At 47.8% G+C, this 19,084-nt stretch overlaps 1 protein-coding gene across 5 annotated transcripts in view; it reads left to right on the top strand.

Annotated features, from left to right (window-relative positions):
* plce1 (phospholipase C, epsilon 1) overlaps window positions 1-19,084 on the top strand; it is a 619,267-nt gene that overhangs the window by 461,710 nt on the left and 138,473 nt on the right. For all 5 annotated transcript variants that reach the window (XM_072479048.1, XM_072479049.1, XM_072479051.1 and 2 more), the window contains 2 exons: window positions 3,074-3,282; window positions 13,976-14,657. In XM_072479048.1, the coding sequence (XP_072335149.1) occupies window positions 3,074-3,282; window positions 13,976-14,657 (891 nt within the window). The remainder of the gene's footprint in view (window positions 1-3,073; window positions 3,283-13,975; window positions 14,658-19,084) is intronic.

Here is a 19,084-nt window from a genome sequence, read left to right as displayed (position 1 = left end):
GGGGAGTCTGGTTTTGCTTTGTGTGTCCCAAATGTTACTTATTGTTCCCGGGGATTGCTCATCAGTATGCAGATGGCTGCTACATTGTTATGGTGATGGTTGCTGGTATCGATGTTGTCTAGCCTTTTGCAGAGTTTTAATACACAGCAAACCTGCACCTGCCGGTTTCTGTCTCGTTGGCTGACTTTCCCATCAGCCTTTGCCGTTCACCATTTTAAATCGGGAGTTGGCCAATTTAGGTGGCTACAGTCTGAGGCTGTGCCAGTCTCTCCTACTAGTGGAAACATCTTCTCCACGTCCACTTTATCTAGGCCTCTCATATTTGTCATGTTGTTTGTTATGGGAGACAGTGATACCATTACAAGGTCCCGTCTATGTGTGAACTCTGAGAATGCCATGTACCCCCTTGGATGTCTCGCCACATCATGGTTTCTAAACCCCATGAAGAGTGGATCTGTCCTTGTATTCAATTTAAAAAGGGGTTGCTATGCATAAAATTGGCAGTCTGATATAGGGTTTCCCATTGCCGTACCCAGGCGACTGGTCCCTGGATCAGGGTATTCCTGAGTTCGCTGCAATCATGGTAAATATGTCTCCACAGGATTCTGATCTCAGAGTTGCCTTGGCATGCCTCCAGTCGATCCTCTTCAAGATTCTCAGTCTCTGACTAAGCAGTGCATTCTTCCCCAGTTCCACTCCTCTCTGGATGGCCATGTTGTGCAGAATGCAGCACACCACAATAATACAGGCAACCTTTGAGGGATGTACTGCAGGGCTCCCCCATGCCTGATTGGTCAAGGCACTGGCATCCTCAGAAGCCCAATGATCTGCTCACTGATGGCCTCAAATGATGTTACGATGGCTATATTGCTCCTGCTGCCTCAGTTATGGGGTTTCGCATAGGGGTCAGCAGTCATGACTTCGCTAGGTATCCATTACCCACCAGGGGCCATCTGAGAGGCTGACCAATAGAATGAGCAGCTGTGGCACATGTGATTGCCTCAGGATGAATGAGTCCTAACAGTTGCAAACCTGAACTAAGTTTTTACTGAGTGGAAACCCACCTGGTGGAAGAATTCTGCGGCCTGAGATGATGGGAGCTTTGATGGCAGCATGGGTGGAGTTGATCACAGCCTGCGCCTAAAGGAATCCTGCTATTCCAGCAAAGCCCGCGGCCGTTGGTTCCTGATTGGCCGCATCCACGTGGAAGTCAACAAAGCCAGATACCCTCAAAAAGAAAAATGTCACCATCACCTAGAATTTGCAGTTGTGGGATCGGGAGAATCCACAGAGGTCAGCTGCTGACCCCTGAAAAGAGCCTGAAGCTAGAAAGTTCAAGATCACTGGCAGCCTGATATCTATTTGCATATGGATCCGCCCTGAGCTTTGGGGCACTAGGTCGGCCTCCAGGAGTGTGTATAACTCGTCCAACATCTGCTGTTGTTTCAGCATGCTCAGGAAGCTGGTCTTTTGGCAGCACACTCAACTCCATGGGTATCACCTTCACCTGCCCCTTCTGCCCCTCCACCAACATCTCTCAATCCATGGGCTCCATTTGACTGCCTTTGTGGCCGGGGGGGCACTGCTCCCCACCTCTTGAGTGGATGGCCCCCATTATCAGAGAGAGTGACAGCCACAAAAACCTGAGCTGCCAAACCTCCCCTGCTCCTTTGTGAGACATTCACTAAGACTCTGTCGTAAAGCGAGGGGAGTCCAACGAGTGCAACGAGTTTCTTAAAAGTCCTTCATTTCAGCAACAGCCTTACATACACAGACAGGGCCCAGTTACATTTCACGGGGGTCCTCACTCCTTATTTGGCTAATCCACAACAGCCCGCCTTTTATACTAATGCAGAATTAACTCAGTTCAATGAACACGGGGAACTATCATTCCCAGCTGGGTGAGTCCTGTGCAAGTCATTACACTCTCCCTCTCCAATCTCAATCGTACAACTTTGCTTCAAGAACGACAGTTTACTGAGTGTGCTTGAGCTTCTGCTTAACGATTCCTCCTATTGGACAGATTTTGAAATGTCTGCCACTTCAGTCGAGGGTTTCCCACTGAGGAGCTGCCTCATCTGCTTAGACCTGGGGCAGTGGGTCCCAGAGGCCCCCCCCCCCCCCCCCCCCCCCGGTAAAATCACAATTCTTTATTCAAGTACTTCTCGAACACCTCTTTCACTGGTATAATTACCCGTGCACCGCTATTGGGCGGGGGGCCATTCCTCCCTCAGAAGCCACCTCCAGAAAGATTGCACAGAGGCAGCTATGGATTGGGCAACTGACACATTAAGCATGAGTGCCCATTCTCTAATTCTCCGCCACCTTCTTAAAATCCAGCTCAAGGTTTCAGGAGGAATGGTAAGGAAGATATTACTGGAATGGTAGTTTTAATTTTTGTTTTCCATTGCTCCTTACATGTAGTAATAAACAGTATGGCTGAACGGTTAATTCTGTATAAGATTTGGGCAGCTCGGTAGCACAAGTGGTTAGCACTGTGGCTTCACAGCACCAGGGTCCCCCGTTCGATTCTCCGCTGGATCAGTGTCTGTGCGGAGTCTGCACGTTCTCCCCGTGTCTGCGTGGGTTTCCTCCGGGTGCTCCGGTTTCCTCCCACAGTCCAAAGACGTGCAGGTTAGGTGAATTGGCCACCTAATTGCCCTTAGTGACCAAAAAAGGTTAGGCGGGTTTATTGGGTTACGGGGATAGGGTGGAAGTGAGGGCTTAAGTGGGTCGATGCAGACTCGATGGGCCGAATGGCCTCCTTCTGCACTGTATGTTCTATGTTCTATGAATGTTCTATGGTAACCCATGATGTTCTTAAGCAATGTGTAGATAATAGGATTTCACTGAACTCAGATCGTGAATTTTCCAAACAGGAATGTAAAGTGATTAACTGTTTACAGACAGTAGCGCATTCGCTGCTCTAAACACGCAGGCTTTAACTTGCGCTAATGGGGAGATTGCTAACTGAACTTGGTTTTTAATCTGGTATTCAGTCGTTCTGAGATGTCACTTCCAGACTTGAAATCGAGGCTTTCATCAATAGACACTCACTAAAGGATGTTCCCAGTTTGTTGCAGACTACAATGGCCAGGATCATTTCTTACAAAGGCTCGGAAAAGACGGACTAAACAACACAGAGAAAGAATCCACAGTAAACAACATTTTCCAGACTATTCGAAGCTGTAACAGAAGTCTAGAGTGCGACGAAGGAGAAGAAGGTACCAGTGATAGTTGCACTTCACGGAAGAATTCGTTCAAAGACAGAGGCAAATATCAGTAAGTATTGAAACAGTTCCCTCATGACATCTACAATGTATGGAATACTCCTGTGAAGACAGTTCAACGGAATAACTCGAACAAACAATTTCCTTACTCAACAACAGATAAAGGTTTGACGTAGCACACCATGTTACGTTTAATACAGGTATCTCATTTGCTCAGTAGATTTTCATTGACTCACAAAGTTCTGCAAAGACTGTGAGCCCGAGCCATCTCACTATTCTGCCTTTCTGTTCCAGTTTGCCATCATTCCTGGCAACCTTTATTGCCACACCCTTTAGATTTCCATAGAATCCATGTAGAAGGAGGCCATTCAGCCCATCAGATCTGCACCGGCCCTCTGTAAGAGAACCTTACCCAGGTCCACTCCCCTGATCTCCCCCCGTAACCTTGAATGCTAAGAGTCAATCTAGCATGGCCAATACACCTGACCAGCATACCTTTGAACACTAAGGGACAATTTTAGCATGGCCCCTCCACCTAACCAGCACATCTTTGGACTGTGGGAGGAAGCCGGAGCACCCGGAGAAAACCATGTAGACATGGGGAGAAGTACAAACTCCACACAGACAGTCAGCCAAGGCTGGAATCAACCCCAGGTCCCTAGTGCTGTGAGGCAGCAGTGCTAACCACTGTACCACCTATTGCTCCTGGTGGTAATACATCAGTGCCATACCCTTGGTCAAATATTTTGAATGGGAATCAGTAGCAAATGAGGTGGAAATTGACAGGAACAAGTACCTGGTCCCCTTCGGTAATGGCAAAGCACCAGGTAGCCATCCACACCAACGACAAAGATCATTTGTTTCCAAGATGGGGTATCAACCCTTTTTTCCCCCCACAATGTCCCACAATGGAACAAGCCGAAAAAGGAAATAGTCACAGCTCCATCACTTGAAACTTTCAAGGCCCATCTTTAGTTTTCATTATCAGGGGCGGGATTCTCTGACCCCCCCGCCAGGTGGGAGAATCGCCGGGGATCGGCGTGAATCCCACCCTCGCTGTCCTCCCAATTCTCCCGTCCCCAAAAAAACCAGCGTGGCGTGAGTCACGCCGCCCGCCTCGGAGAATGGCGGGGTCTGGCGCCCAAATTCTCCCGCCTGTAGCCGGTCCCGCCGGTGTAAATCAGAGTAGGTTCCTTACCGGCGGGACCTGGCAGCGCGGGCAGGCTCCAGGGTTCCTGGGGGATCGCGGGGGGATCTTGCCCCGGGAGGTGCCCCCACGGTGGCCTGGCCCGCGGTCAGGGCCCACCGATCCGTGGGCGGGCCTGTGCCGTGGGGGCACTCTATTCCTTCCGCATCGGCCGTTGTGGTCCTCCTCGATGGCCGATGCGGAAGTGAATCCCTGTGCGCATACGCGGTGATGATGCCAGCACACGCTGGCGCTCCAGCGCATGCGGCGACTCGCGCCGGCTGGCGGAGGCCCTTCGGCGCCGGTTGGCGTGGTGCAAGGCCCCTATCCCGCTGGCCGGTGGGGCGCCAACCACTCCGGGGCGGGCCTCGCCCCTGAAGGTGCAGAGGATTCCACACCTTTGGGGCGGCCCGATGCCGGAGTGGTTGACGCCACTCCGTCCCGCCTGGACCCCCAGCCCCGCCGGGTACAGGAGAATCCCGTCTCCCATTCCAACAGCTCATCCCTGGTTTAGCTGGTGTTACCCATACGAATGTTGGTGGAATACAGATGTTAGTCTGGGATGCCGGAACAACTGAAGCAGGAATCTTGTACAGCCAGGAAAAAGACATCCTGTGTTAGGGTTGGGGAACTTGGTCTTTGGATTTGGATGTAGGGACATATTAGTTTTAGTGTTAATATCCAGTGTAGAGTCACAACAAATTGATTTCTGGGAGCAGCTTTATTCCATTGAAGTGAGATTTTTATTTTGATAAGGGGGTTCTCTATCTTTGTACTGCTTCCAGAAAATGAAATTGCCACCAAAGGAGTTGTGCACATCCTTCATTTTCTGCCATCCTAAATAATTTTGTGTCATCATTGCTCTTATTCCATTTCAGTGGCCTTTACAAAGCTGAGGAGCTCTAACGAGCGGGGTACCCAATGCAGGAAAAGATTGATGGCGCCCCGATCTCTCAACCCCCCCCCCCCCCCCCCCCCCCGGCCCCTGGACCCCCCCCCCACCAACGTCCCAACCCATTTGTTGTTGGGTCCTCGAGCCCCCCCACACACCACCACATTCCACCTGGGCACGATGGCACTGCCAACCTTGTACCCTGACTGTCACTCTGGCAGTGCCCCCTGCCAGGGTGCCCAGGTGACAGTGCCAAGTGGAAGGGTGCCAGGTTGGCAGTGCCCAAGTGCCCGGCTAGCACCATCAGTGCCAGGGTGCCAATCTGGCCATAAGCCACCGCCCAGGGGCCTCCGATCACCTTGGAGACCCCCCAAAAGTGGCATTCTGCCCGGTCCCCATTTGTGGGCACCAGTGCTAAATGGTGCTCGGCTGGGGTCTCCTCAGCGAGGCCGGTAGATGCCGGGTAGCCGTTCGATTGACGGCAGCTTAGCTACGTGAGCTTTTAACTATGAGAGGCCGGGTCCGGCGGGATCTCGATTGCGACGTCTCGCGAGATCTCGTTAGATCTTGCAAGACGTAACGATCATCGGGAATCCCAGGAGAGGCCTCTCCCAGGATCTACTGTGGCCGCATCCCATCCCAATTACGGCCACTGTATCACAGTTTGTTTCAGGGATAAACTTGCAGAGGTTCTGAAGTCATTCACTCTTTGGGATCTTTATGTTCATCGGGGCAAATGAATGAGACCTGTTCTAACTGAATGGTGCCTCTCTCAGCGCTTTCACACCACTGCACTGAATTGCTAGCCTAGATTTTGAGCACAAGTCTTGAACCCACAACCTTCAGAAGCAAATGTTCTTCAACCTGGCACTGGGAGAACTATGTGGGGAATAGGCAAACACCCTAGTTTGAGCCAACAATATTCTGGCCCCAAATCATCAATGTTAAAACTCATTTTTTAAAATATGCATTCATACACAGTTGGACTTTAACAATTACCATTACTGTTATGAAGGCAGCAGAAACCTGCTTAAAATAACAGGATTATCAAGGTTCAGAATAACATGGTTACCACTGGTTTTAAAATAAGAGGGTTACCACTGGCATTAGAATAACTGGGTCATTGCATGTATTAAACCAAAGCAAATTTAGGAGTTCCTGCATCTTTTTCTAAAACTTGGACATTTGTGTCATTTTTCGGGAGGGGCGAATAAAATTTAGCTTTTAGATAAATGAACCTGAAATAGTTCAAGTTTTCAAACATTCCAACAGAATCCATAGAACCACAGATAGGTTATGGTGCAGGAAGAGGCCATTCAACCTATCGTATCTGTGCCGGCCAAAGGCGGGAAAAAGAGCAGCACGGTAGCATTGTGGTTAGCACAATTGCTTCACAGCTCCAGGGTCCCAGGTTCGGTTCCAGCTTGGGTCACTGTCTGTGCGGAGTCTGCACATTCTCCCCGTGTCTGTGTGGGTTTCCTCCGGGTGCTCCAGTTTCCTCCCACAGTCCAAAGATGTGCAGGTTAGGTGGATTGGCCATGCTAAATTACCCATAGTGTCCAAAATTGCCCTTAGTGTTGGGTGGGGTTACTGGGTTATGGGGATCGGGTGGAGGTGTTGACCTTGGGTGGGGTGCTCTTTCCAAGAGCTGGTGCAGTCTCGATGGGCCGAATGGCCACCTTCTGCACTGTAAATTCTATGTTAATCTATGAAACCAGCCGCTCATTTTGATCCCACGTTCCAGCACCTGGCCCGTAGCCTTGCAGGTTCCAGCACTTTAGATGCAGATCCACGGACATTTTAAATGAGTTGAGTGTTTCAGCCTCAACCACGAACTTAGGCAGTGAATTCCAAACACCCACAACCCTCTGAGTGAAAACATTTTTCCTCCTGTCCCCTCTAATCCGTCTACCACTCACTTTAAATCTGCGCCTCCCTGGTAATTAACCTCTCAGGTAGGGGGAAACAGGTCTTTCCTGTCCACCCTATCTAGGTCCCTCATAATTTTGCACACCTCAATTAGGACACCTCTTCGCCTCCTCTGTTCTTAGGAAAAAAACGTAGTCTATCCAATCTTTCCTCATAGCTGCGATTTTCAAGCCCTGACAATATTTTTGTAAATCTCCTCTGCACTCTCTCCAGCAATTATGTCCTTCCTGTAATGTGACCAGAACTGGACACAAATTTGCAGCTGTAGCCTAGCTAGCATCTTATACAGTTCCATATTAAATCCTGCTTTTGTTTTGATACCTTGCCCAATAAAGGAAAGCATTCCATATGCTTTTTTGACCACCTTGTCCACCTGTCACCTTCAAGGACCAGTGGATCTACACTCCGAAGTCTCTCACTTCCTTAACCCCTCTGAATATGCTCTTGTTTATCGAGTACTTGCTTGCTTTTTTTGCCCTCCCCAAATGCATTACGTCACATTTCTCTGGATTGAATTCCATTTGTCACTTCTCCGCCCACTCAACTAAACCTTTGATATCATTCTGAAGTCACTGTCGGTGTGGAGTTTGCACATTCTCCCCGTGTTTGTGTGGGCCTCATCCCCACAACCCAAAGATGTGCAGGGTAGGTGGATTGGCCACGCTAAATTTCCCCTTAATTGGAAAACAAGAATTGGGTACTCTAAATTTATTTTTAAAAAATAATTCTGGAGTCGACGGTTATCCTCTTTACTATCAACGACATGACCCATTTTTGTGTCATTTGCAAATTTCCCTGTCATGCTTCTAACATTTAAGTCTAAATAATTAATACATACAACAAACAGCAAGGGCCCAAGACTGAGACCTGTGGAACACCATTGGGAACGGTTTCCATTCGAAACAATTTCCATCGCCCATTACACTTCGTTATCTGTCACTGAGCCAATTTTAGATCCAACCTACTACCTTCCGCTGTATCCCATGAGATCTCACTTTTCTGACCAGTCTGCCATGTGGCATCTTGTCAAGTGCCTTACTGAAATCCATGTAGACCACATCCATTGCACGACCCTCATCAATCCTACTTGTTACTTCCTCAAAACAATTTTGGGTGCGATCCAATGGTCACACTGCGGCCGAAAAACAGCTCGGCACGGCGCAGCGTGGCCAATAAAAGCTGAGAGATCCCAGGACCTACCCGGCTCGCAATGCTTCGTGAGAGCCAACGCAATCTCGCAAGACTATTTGGCAAATCTGCGTATTAGAGCGAGACAGATCAGTCTCATTCTAATGCACAGATTCCCAAATTACCTGAGGCTTTGGGATTCAACCACTTCGCTTTGGAGACCTCGGTTCGCGCCATTCAACACTGGTTCCAACAAACGGCACTCCTGGAGGTCTCCAAGCTGCATGCCCTTTGGGCAGGGTCGTTCCCTGGCACTGCTGGTGCTACCTGGGCACCCTAGAGGTGCCATCCTGGCACCTTGGCAGTGTAACCTGAGTGACAGCCTGGTACTGTGAAGGTGCCCAGGTGGCAAAGCCAGCTGGCACTGCAACCATTACCAAGTTGGCACTGCAAAGACGCTGAGCTGGCATTTTTGCACACGTGCGATCAGGCTGGGGGTGTCCTGTATGGATGTTAAGAGATTTGGGGAGTGGTGTGGGGGTTGGCAGGGACCCTCTCATAGAACATTCGGGCTGGGGAGGGTCAGGGTCGGTTCAGGGGCCTCGGAGATTGGGACACCATTTAAAAATGGCATCTGGATCTCTCGCAACCCACTGGGGAGTTCCGGCGAGCGGAGCGCCTCAGTGTACAAAACAGGGCTATGTGTGGCCTCGGTCTCGCGTTCCCCACTGAAGCCCCTTATATGTCCCAAGTTGTACAGCCATGTGTTTCTCAGCGCTGCAAGCGCCGGAAAGCACACGGCTAAACACGCTCGCTATGGGACTTTGTTCCCAATCAGTTGAATTAGTCCCTTTATTAAGTTAGTAAGACGCGATCATCCCCTAACAAAACATGCTGACTATCCCTGACCAATCTGTGGCTTTAAAGTGACAGTTTATCCTGCCTCTCAGAATTGTTTCCAATAGTTTTCCCACCATCAAAGCCAGACTGACCGGCCTATAGTTTTCAGACCTATCCCTCAGACCCTTTTTAATTAATGGTACAACATTCACAGACCTCCAATCTTCTGGGACCCCACTTGTATTTTGAGAGGATTACAAAATGATCCTCAGAGCATCTACTATTTCCTTCCCGGCTTCCTTTAGCATCCTGGGATACAACCCACCTGACCCTGACTATTTATCCAACTTCAAGGATGCCACCCCTCATGTTCTGCCTCTCTCACTGTTCTTATTCTATCTAATATTTCATATTGCCCTTCTTTAACTACAATGTCTGAATCTTCCCTCTGCTTAGTGAAGACATGGCACTTATTAAGAACCTTGCCCACATCTTCTCAATCAACCCACAAGTTACCATGTACATCTCTGATAGACTCTACCTTTCCCTTAGTTATTCTTTTGCTTTTGATGTATTGATAAAACATCTTAGAGTTCTTTTTGACTTTACCTGCCAATATTTCTTGTATCCTTCATTACTTTTCCTAATTTCCACTTTTACTTCAGCCCTGTACTTTCTATACGCCCCTAGGCTTTTTACAGTACTGTAAGTATAAAGTTGCCATAGTCCCAGATGACCATATGCTGCCCCTTTGAGGGGGCGAGCTGACTGGTGGTGATTTAACCTGAGGGTCAGCACACCTCAGGTGAAGGGCAAGGTTGAGAAGGCGGTACCCTCGCTCCTGGCCTCGCTCTATATCATGAACCAGCTGTCTAGCCAACTGAGCTGACCCGGCCCCCAACAATATCAAATCTTTTGTGACTGCCATAAACATTCTTATTTGGCTTCATCTTGGCCTGTATGCTTCTGAATAACCAGGGGTCCTAGATTTGGCTGCGCCACCTTTTTCCTTTGTGGGGACATGTCTACACTGCTTGTAGAATGTTTCCTTGGAATGCCCCCGGAATGCCTCCCACTGATTTGACACAGCTTTTCCTTCTGATAGCTGTATCCAGCATACTTATTGGCCGTGTTAAATTTGTTTATAATGGGGACATTTTTAATCTCTTAACTCTGAAGCTAATATTGTTCCCCCTGTGAGTTGTTTGTGTTCTGATTCTGGTGAGAAATAACAGCATTTCTCTTCTGCCTGTAAATGCAGAGCTCCGACTGTGGCTTGGTAGACAGTTGTTTCAAATCCCACACCTGAGACTTGAGCGCATAACCTGGACTGGTAGTCAGTTCAGCAGTTGTGCGTGAAACATTAAACTGAATCCCCGCCTACCTTAGTATCTTGAAGAGGAATAGGCAAATTCACCTCAGAGGCATGGGCAACATATATCCCTCAACCAACATTAAAAACAGATGATCTGATCATTACCTCACTGCTCTTTTGGGAACTTGCCGCGTGCAGTTTGGCTGCTGTGTTTCCTACATTGTAACAGTAACTGCACTTCAAAATTACTTAATTGGCTGTAAAACACTTTGGGATGTCCCAAGGTCATGAAAAGGACTGCGTAAATGCAAGTACATGCTTCTTGACAAAGGAAAGGAGAAGATTTTAAAATGTCAGACAGTCACTAGGGATTTACGCAATAAAACAGAAATCTGTTTGGTCCAACAATATGATCACCAAGGAAAGCTCTGAAACATGAAGGTGTTGGACTACAAGATTATTAGTATTAAACTATTCTAAACAAGCATTATTTCATGTCGCGCGCAGCTCTGGCCAGATGATTGGGAATCATATGCAGCTGGACACAAATTGAATCCAGGCATCCAATAATGAGGTCAGTGTAAAACATACTTGTCCAAAAGCTTGGGAGGTTTTTGTTTTAATTCTGAAAGTTTTTGGTCTATTCAGTGCTATTTGGCATATTACAGCCCTTCACCCAGCACCTATTTACCTTCATTGGCTGACTAACTGACTCCTCTTTCATCAACATCCTCGTGGTCTTCTCTTTCTGAACCTTATCTTCTCCCATACTTTTATTTCTGAAGCACAACAACAAGAGTGAAGAAATCTTCAGAATCAAATCGAGTGTTGTAAGTTGCCTTTCTGCATTGTCCCAAGCAGAAAAACCAAACTAACACATTTGTGTGAAGCTGTGTTTTCAAACATTTTTAACCACTTGCCATAGCATTTGAATTTGTGATGTTTCTATACCCAATGGGCTGGATGTACTCATTCTGAAGCCTTGATTTTAACACCCAATGTATATGGAAGTTTAAAATGGAAGTGGAGTATTTAACTCACGTTGCACTCCTGTCCGCCACCAATTTAATGCCCAACTTTCAGGCAGCAGGAGGCTGTCGCCAAGACATCGTGGGAATGGTTCCTGCGGAGCCACCATTCCCAGAAACCCCAGTGGCAGCCTCCGCCCTCCCGAAATCTTACTCGCGCCAGCTGCCAAATTAGCCATTACCATGAGGTTCAGGCAGAAGCCTCGCCTACAACATTGAAATGAAGCCCAGGAGTTTCAATCTTTCAGCACCAGAACATGAACTCTCGGCTTGCATCCGAATCCTGTTGCAAATTGCCCCGAGTTAAAACCAAGGCTTGAACGCACTCACAATGACATTTCAACGACACTCAATATTGTTGTTTCTATCTACTTTGGTTTTAGAAGATCTTATGTTGGATTGAGAATTATTGCAGAGTACATGTCACAGACAGGCAAAATTTCTACATTGGAAATATGGCAGTTTTTAATTGAAACTAGCGAAATTAAGTGATTAAAAATCTACCTAAAGTACTGGCCATAATAATCTTTTAACTTGTCCCTTTTAGCATGTTGGATGACACATTTGTTGTAACTGTTGATCTATGTGTGTTGTGCCGAACTGTAATAGGAAATTGCTGAACCCCAGCAGAGAACATTTTGATTGACCCGTCAAGCAGAATACGGACTGGAGCTTGCTTGGTGGACAAGGAACCAGGAAAGGCCTTGATTTCTGGCGGTGGCAGTAATTTCTATTCTAGAAAGGGAATTGCTGTGCAGTAGGACAATTGCTGACTAAAATGTAGTGTTCAAAAGTATACCAGACCTGGAGCCCTAAAAGGAGACCCACAATCACTATTCGAGAGTGTACTAAGCCTCATTCTGCTGAACATTTTGCCTTCTGATTCCATTGCTGGCATATCCAAAGCTTGGAATGCAGGAACCCCGGTGTTGGAAGTCTCCACCTCCAGCCCACCTCACCTGCACAATTGTCCTTGCTTGGAGGTGGGTGGAGGCTGAGCAGGAGCTTCCACTGTTGGGCTTGGGCCTAGCATATCCAGGCCCTCATAAAATATATGACCCTACAGGTTCACTTCTGACAGAACCTGTCAGAAGTGACAGCACAGCAGCACAGTGGTTAGCACTGTTGCTTCACAGCGCCAGGGTTCCAGGTTCGATTCCCGGCTTGGGTCACTGTCTGTGTGGAGTCGTCACATTCTCCCCGTGTCTGCGTGGGTTTCCTCTGGGCGCTCCGGTTTCCTCCCACAAGCCCCGAAAGACATTCTTGTTAGGTGAATTGGACATTCTGAATTGTGGCAACTAGGGGATTTTCACAGTAACTTCATTGTTGTTAATGTCAGCCTCCCTGTGACAATAATAAAGATTCTGGGGCAGGATTCTCCGCGAACCGGTGGGGCGGGCCACTCGGCGCAGAGGAGTGGCATGAACCACTCCGGCGTCGGGCTGCCCCTGAAGGTGCGGAAACAGGTCCGCCCGTGGATCGGTGGGCCCCGATCGCGGGCCAGGCCACCGTGGGGGCACCCCCCCCCCCCGGGGCCAGATCCTCTTGCGCCCCTCCAAGTACTCTGCAGGCTGCCCGTGGAGCCAGGTCCCGCCGGTAAGGACCTGTTGTGATTGACGCTGGCGGGACCCGCCGAAAACGGGCGGCCACTCGGCCCATCGCGTGCCGGAGAATCGCCGGGGGGTGGGGCTGCCAGCGGCCGCCGACCGGCACGGCGCGATTCCCGCCCCCGCCAAAACCTCAGCGCCGGAGAATAAGGCAGCCCCCCCAGCGGGGGGTCGGAGAACCCCGCCCCTGCTTATTATTATTAAACCTATGACAGGAGTATGCAGAAAATGACAGGAGTAAGCAGAAAAGACCAACCTGGTCCAAAATTGAATTAACTATTATTTTGCATCATTCTGATTAGATTAAGAGCTTCCAGTTTCAGTGTTTTGTCAGGTGGATTCAACAGCTTTAAGCAATTGGTTCTGCTCAGTCCCTGAAGGTGACTTTCAGCACGAAGGTAGTAAGTTGCTGTTCATTATTTTGAGAGAAATGTGAGGATCAATATGAATTCCTGCCATCGCTAGTATTTATGAGGCAATGAGTAAGGAAGTAAGCCAGGCTGGTTTCAAATAACAACTTAACACCACTTCTCTATGCATTTTTACATTGCATCCATATATACACTAATTATGAAACTCAAATTGCTGTTTAATAAATAATAACCCTGTGTGGCCTTTGTGTCCGCCAAAAACTGTAAATGAAACAAGTTCCAGCACGGTATGTTTGGATCCGGTAAGCAGGGCATGGAGTGGTGCTTGTACTGAAAATCCACAGCTCACTGGCTCCGTTCCCAGTCGCAGGAGCCCGTGAGAGTCTTGATCAAAGCCAGCAAAGGAAACTGCCATTAAACTCTCAATTCTCTTCTCCTTAATTGTGCAGGTTCATTGTTGGAGACCTGTCGGACTCAGAAAGCGATTCCTTAGAGCAGACCAGTGAGTGGGATCTGAGCGGGGCGGAGGATCAGCAAAAGGCATTCTGTCATGAGACGGAGCTTATTCCTTGGTATGTGCTGTCCATCAGAGCTGACATCCACCAGTTTCTCCTGCAAGGGGCCACTCTCATACATTATGACCAGGAGGCTCACCTTTCAGCACGCTGTTTTCTCAAACTGCAACCTGACAACTGTACTTTAACCTGGTCAAAACCACCTACAGCCAGCCCAGCCAATGCTAAGGTAAAAAGCATGGTGTTGGGTAATAGCTTGGACGTTTGTAACAGCAAATTTCAGCTGTATGGGCACATAGCACTAAATGGACTAGTGGAAGGTTTCCTGGACATGTCTGCAGTGAAAGCTGTCTATATGGGACATACAGGGATTGATCTGAATACTGTATGCATTCAAAACAAACTATGCCAAATGACTTTGGAGGACAACTGTGTGACGCTGCTGTATGGGGTCCATACAACTGATAATCGACTGCTGCACTTTGTGGCTCCCAAGTACACTGCTAAGATGGTGCATGATGGCTTACAGGAGTTAATGTCGGCTGTGAGAAAAATGAGGAAGTTTCCTGATCAGAGACTGCAGTGGTTGAGGAAACAGTATGTCAGCTTATATCAGGTACATGGACAACAATCACGTGCGTTTCATCTTTATATCAATGTCAAATAAAGTAGACTTCGAAATTCCTGTTGGTGATAAATGTGGGAAAACACTTGGAATATTCATATGATGCTGGTGTTAGCCTGTTCACTTTAAATAATGGATAAAGGAATATCATGCACAAAACATTTGTTCATTAATATTGTCAAACTCACTTTGCATTTATACATAAATATTCTGGACTTTAACATTAGCAGTTCAAAATATCTGTCTTTATCAGCCAGCTTTGACAGGGGAGATGCTGAGAAGATGTTTCCTGTTGTGGGAGGGACTAGAACTAGGGGCACACACCTTAAAAATAAGAGGTCTCCATTTAAGACTGAGATGAGAAGAATTTCCTTCCCTCAGAGGGTTATGAGACTTTGGAACTCTCTTCCCCAGAGTGCAGTGGAGGCAGGGCCATCGCATATTTTTAAGGCAGAAGTAGATAGATTCTTGACTAACAAGGGAGTCAAAGGTTATGTTGTGGGGGAGGGGAGTGCGGGTAGGCAGAATCTGGAATTGAGGCTACAATCAGCTCAGCCATGATCTTATTCAACGGCTAGACCGGTTCGAGGGGCTGAATGGTCTTCTCCTGCTCCTAACTCGTAAGTTTGTATGTATGCACATTTACTCATTGTGATGTTCCAGCATCAAATGTACAATGTTGCTAACCTTTGGTTGGTTCCTAATTTGGCTCTATTTATTCACGTTTGCTCAAGAGTCGCCAGGTATCTTTCGACACTGCCACAAGGTTCAGAATCGAATACTGATCAATGACTCAATACACCAGTTAGTAAGTTCAAAAGCAATGCTCATTTATTTACACACAGTCAAATCTACTCATGCATAAACTCTACAAACTAAACTATCACTATTACTAAAGCCTATACTTAGCTTTGGGCGCCCACTCAGTCAGAGGAACAATGGCCGTTGCTCGGTTCTGAGGCTGCTGGGTTGAGCTGTTTACAGGGTAGCAACTAGGAGCATCTATCACGTAGCATGCGTTGACTTGGGACTTACTTGTTCTGATGCAGCTGCTAGGCAGGTCTCTCTCTTCGGTGAGAGCCAAAGCCAAAGGAGGAAGATTCTCCCTTGGGTGATACCTCTTTTACTAAAAAGGGCTTTGTGCTCTTTTGGGCAGGCCTTGAACTTGGCCTCAACTAATTGGGTCTTTCTCAATCAGTTGTATCAATTTTGCTCCAATAGAGGGGTTGTTCCCTGATCGCTGGGCGTGTCCTGGTGACTGTCAGTCTGCTTTGTCTTAGCTTCTTTTGGCACCGGGGAGTCTGTCCTAACATTGTGTACCTAAATCTTTCCCTTTTGTCCCCGGAGATGGCTCATTAGTAAGTAGATAATTTGGTAGTTTCTGTCCTGTCTGAGCGTTTAAGGTTCTAATCAACAGACAGAGCTTGCACCTGCTTGTTTCTTAGCATTGTCCAATTTTCCCTGCATTCTTTGCGGGTGTCCATTTTGTAATCGGGACGTGGCCATCCCAGATGGCTACACACCCTCCTTGTGATCCTCCACGCGAAGCGTGAAGGATCACATTACCATGGCGTCTTCACCCTCTGATCCCCGGGGCACCCATGCTTAGGCTCTACACTGTCCTATCCTATGCAACACAGTTTTACCTAAACCATTTTAAATACATACATTATCATAAAACTCTACGGGGCACTATGACATTAATACATGCATTACAGAAAAATAAAAAAATTGGAACCGCTAACTATTCTCAATGAGCTATCCTCATTCAAACAATCCAAAAATACAAACGATCCAAAAATAATCTGTACATCTTGAACTGTACAAAATAGCAGCACACCAATTTCTCTGGCCTGGCAGTCAGAAGCAGAGGTTTACATCTCTTTATTCCATAGAATACATTAAACAAAATGGATGCTCTTTAATCCGTCCCAATGGGTTCGGGGATCTGGTGAAATCCGAAAATGGGGGACCTAAATCTGTATACCGGGGTGCGAGAGTGATATGCTCTGTTTCGCCATTTCCTGACTCTAAACGTTTGCACGACGACACTGCAAAGTATCGCAAGCACTAAGAGTGCTTCGACTATATATGAGAGTGAGTACCAGGTGATAAACTTATCACACCAGGTCGTGGTACTGCTAGCTGTCGCTGGGCTAGTTATCTCGGGGCTCCGTGTATTGCAGGGGTGAGAGTCATTTACGGTTTGTGTGGTAGGGGTCAGGGGGTAACGTCCGCGCGCAACTGAAGGGATCTCGCTAAGATCCATGTGAACACGAAGGCTGTCTTCATCTTTGTCGGTCTTCTCCTTTGTCTTCCTCTGGGGTTCCTGAGGTTTCTGGAGTTCTGTGAACACAAGCATAATTTCTGTTATTATCTTGCTTAAGATCTCGTATGTCTGTCTGTCTGTCCTTTACTGCCAATTTCCCTTTATAATTGGTCACCATCTGTGACTCCCTCATTTTTTAAAAAAACAAATGTTTGGGCAAGACATTTAAGAAAAATACTGCCGTACTGCGAGCCGTCGCACAGCTTGTGTGATTTACCATCCCAGTGTTTGAGGATGTAAAGAGCATAGGGAAGCAACCTAAGGGTTGCCAAAACCAAACAAAAGAATTTCGAACGTAACGAGCCAAAATGGGGTGCGTATCGGCCACGGCGGGTAAGAAATGGGTGGAATCCCCGGGTAGGACGGTGATCAATGCCGTATGTGCTCTACCCGAGCGTAGCTGACCAGAGGGGGGACCTCAGGCAGGGCGGAGACCAATGCCGTTTCTCCACTGCCTGAGCAACCGGCAAGAACGGGTAAGAATGTGGTCATCGTGGGGGGCTGACTCTCGAATTAGGAGAGCAACTGTGAGTTGGGTTTTGTTGACAGACTAGTTCCTCTGAACTATTGTCTGGGACAAACTTGTACCTTTAACAAGGTTCTGGGTACAAACTAGTTCATCTGAACTATTGTCTGGGGACAAACTTGTTCCATTAACAGCCGGGGGGCATTAAAGGAGTGGTGACGTGGGGCCGTGAAAACTTTCGAGTTTACGAACAACACTTAACGATAACACTAACGAACAAACATTCAACAAACATGGTGCAGGTTCCATCAGAAAGGACACCGTATCTCTCCATCGGTTCCTTTTTTTTCCCCATCATCTGGACACCTCACTGCTCAATAGCGAACAGGGTCGCAAAGGGATTTGTTTAGTGCGAGTCAGACTCTAAGTCATTATCTTCTCCCGGCTGCCAAACTCTTGTCTGTAGTAACCGCGCTAAATCTGCTTGGGGCGAATTGGGGCCCATCTTATCATTCCGGATCAACCTGAACGAATTGTCTCGGTGCCAGAATCGTGTGTCAAGGTTGGAGCTACTATGCTTCAATCCGTAATCGTTGGGCGGTGGGTCTGGGTCAGGGGCTTTGATATAAGGTATCTCAAATGGGTCGGTAGAATCATGCTCAGAATCGCTGGCAGTGGGGCCTTGTGCAGGGGTGTAGCCGTAACGTGGTGTGCTGTGGCTGTCGTCATCGTGATCACTATAACTGTCGCTGTCGCTGCTGGTTGAGGGAAGGGAGAGGCGGAGTTGTGCCTCTGGGGGCGGAGTTGAAGTCATGTCTGAGGACGGGTTGGAGTGGTTGGGGAAGGGTAGGAATACGTCATCTGAGGGCGGGGCATGCTCGTCTGCTGCTGCGAGCAGGATGTGGTGTGTGTGGTTATTCTGCGAGCCGTAAGCCTTGAGCTGGTTTATATGAAACCACGCAGACTTACCATTGGGATAGGTTATTTTGTAAACTGTGGGGCTGACTTTGTCCGAAATGGAGTTCGGTCCGGAAAATTTTGGGGCGAGGAATGAACTGGGGTTGTAAAGGGAAAGCATAACTTGTTGCCCTACTGCAAACTCAGTGGCGTGTACTGTTTTGTCAAAACAGGCCTTGCTCTGTTTCTTCCTGGTTCCAAGTCTCACTGCTGCAGCGAGTTGGGCTGCTTTTATGTTCTGTATCAGTTGTGTAACCGCGTTTTCATGTGTGAGGGCTGTAACTGCGGGGCTGGCCAAATCCAGTCCTAGTAAATACTCAATGCCTTTCATGGAGCGTCCGGTCATGAGGGTGTGGGGGTGTAACCTGTGGATGTAGATACTGTGTTTCTTAAAAACATCAAAGCAAATGGGAGTACTGAATCCCAGGTGCTATTATTCTCCTGTACCATTTTCCTGAGGGTGGCTTTCAATGTCCTATTCATTCGTTCTACAATACCACTTGACTTGGGGTGGTATGCGATATGGAACTTTTGTCTAATGCCGAAAATCGGGAGGACGTTTTTCATTACACGTCCGGTAAAATGGGAGCCTTGGTCGGACTCTACACTGCATGGGAGGCCCGATCTTGTAAAGATGTGGTATGTTAATATTTTAGCCGTTGTCTT

Source organism: Scyliorhinus torazame, chromosome 16 (assembly GCF_047496885.1).
Source record: "Scyliorhinus torazame isolate Kashiwa2021f chromosome 16, sScyTor2.1, whole genome shotgun sequence".
NCBI lineage: Eukaryota > Metazoa > Chordata > Chondrichthyes > Carcharhiniformes > Scyliorhinidae > Scyliorhinus > Scyliorhinus torazame.
Note: the sequence above shows the minus strand (reverse complement) of the source record. Positions and strands in the feature narration are given on the sequence as shown.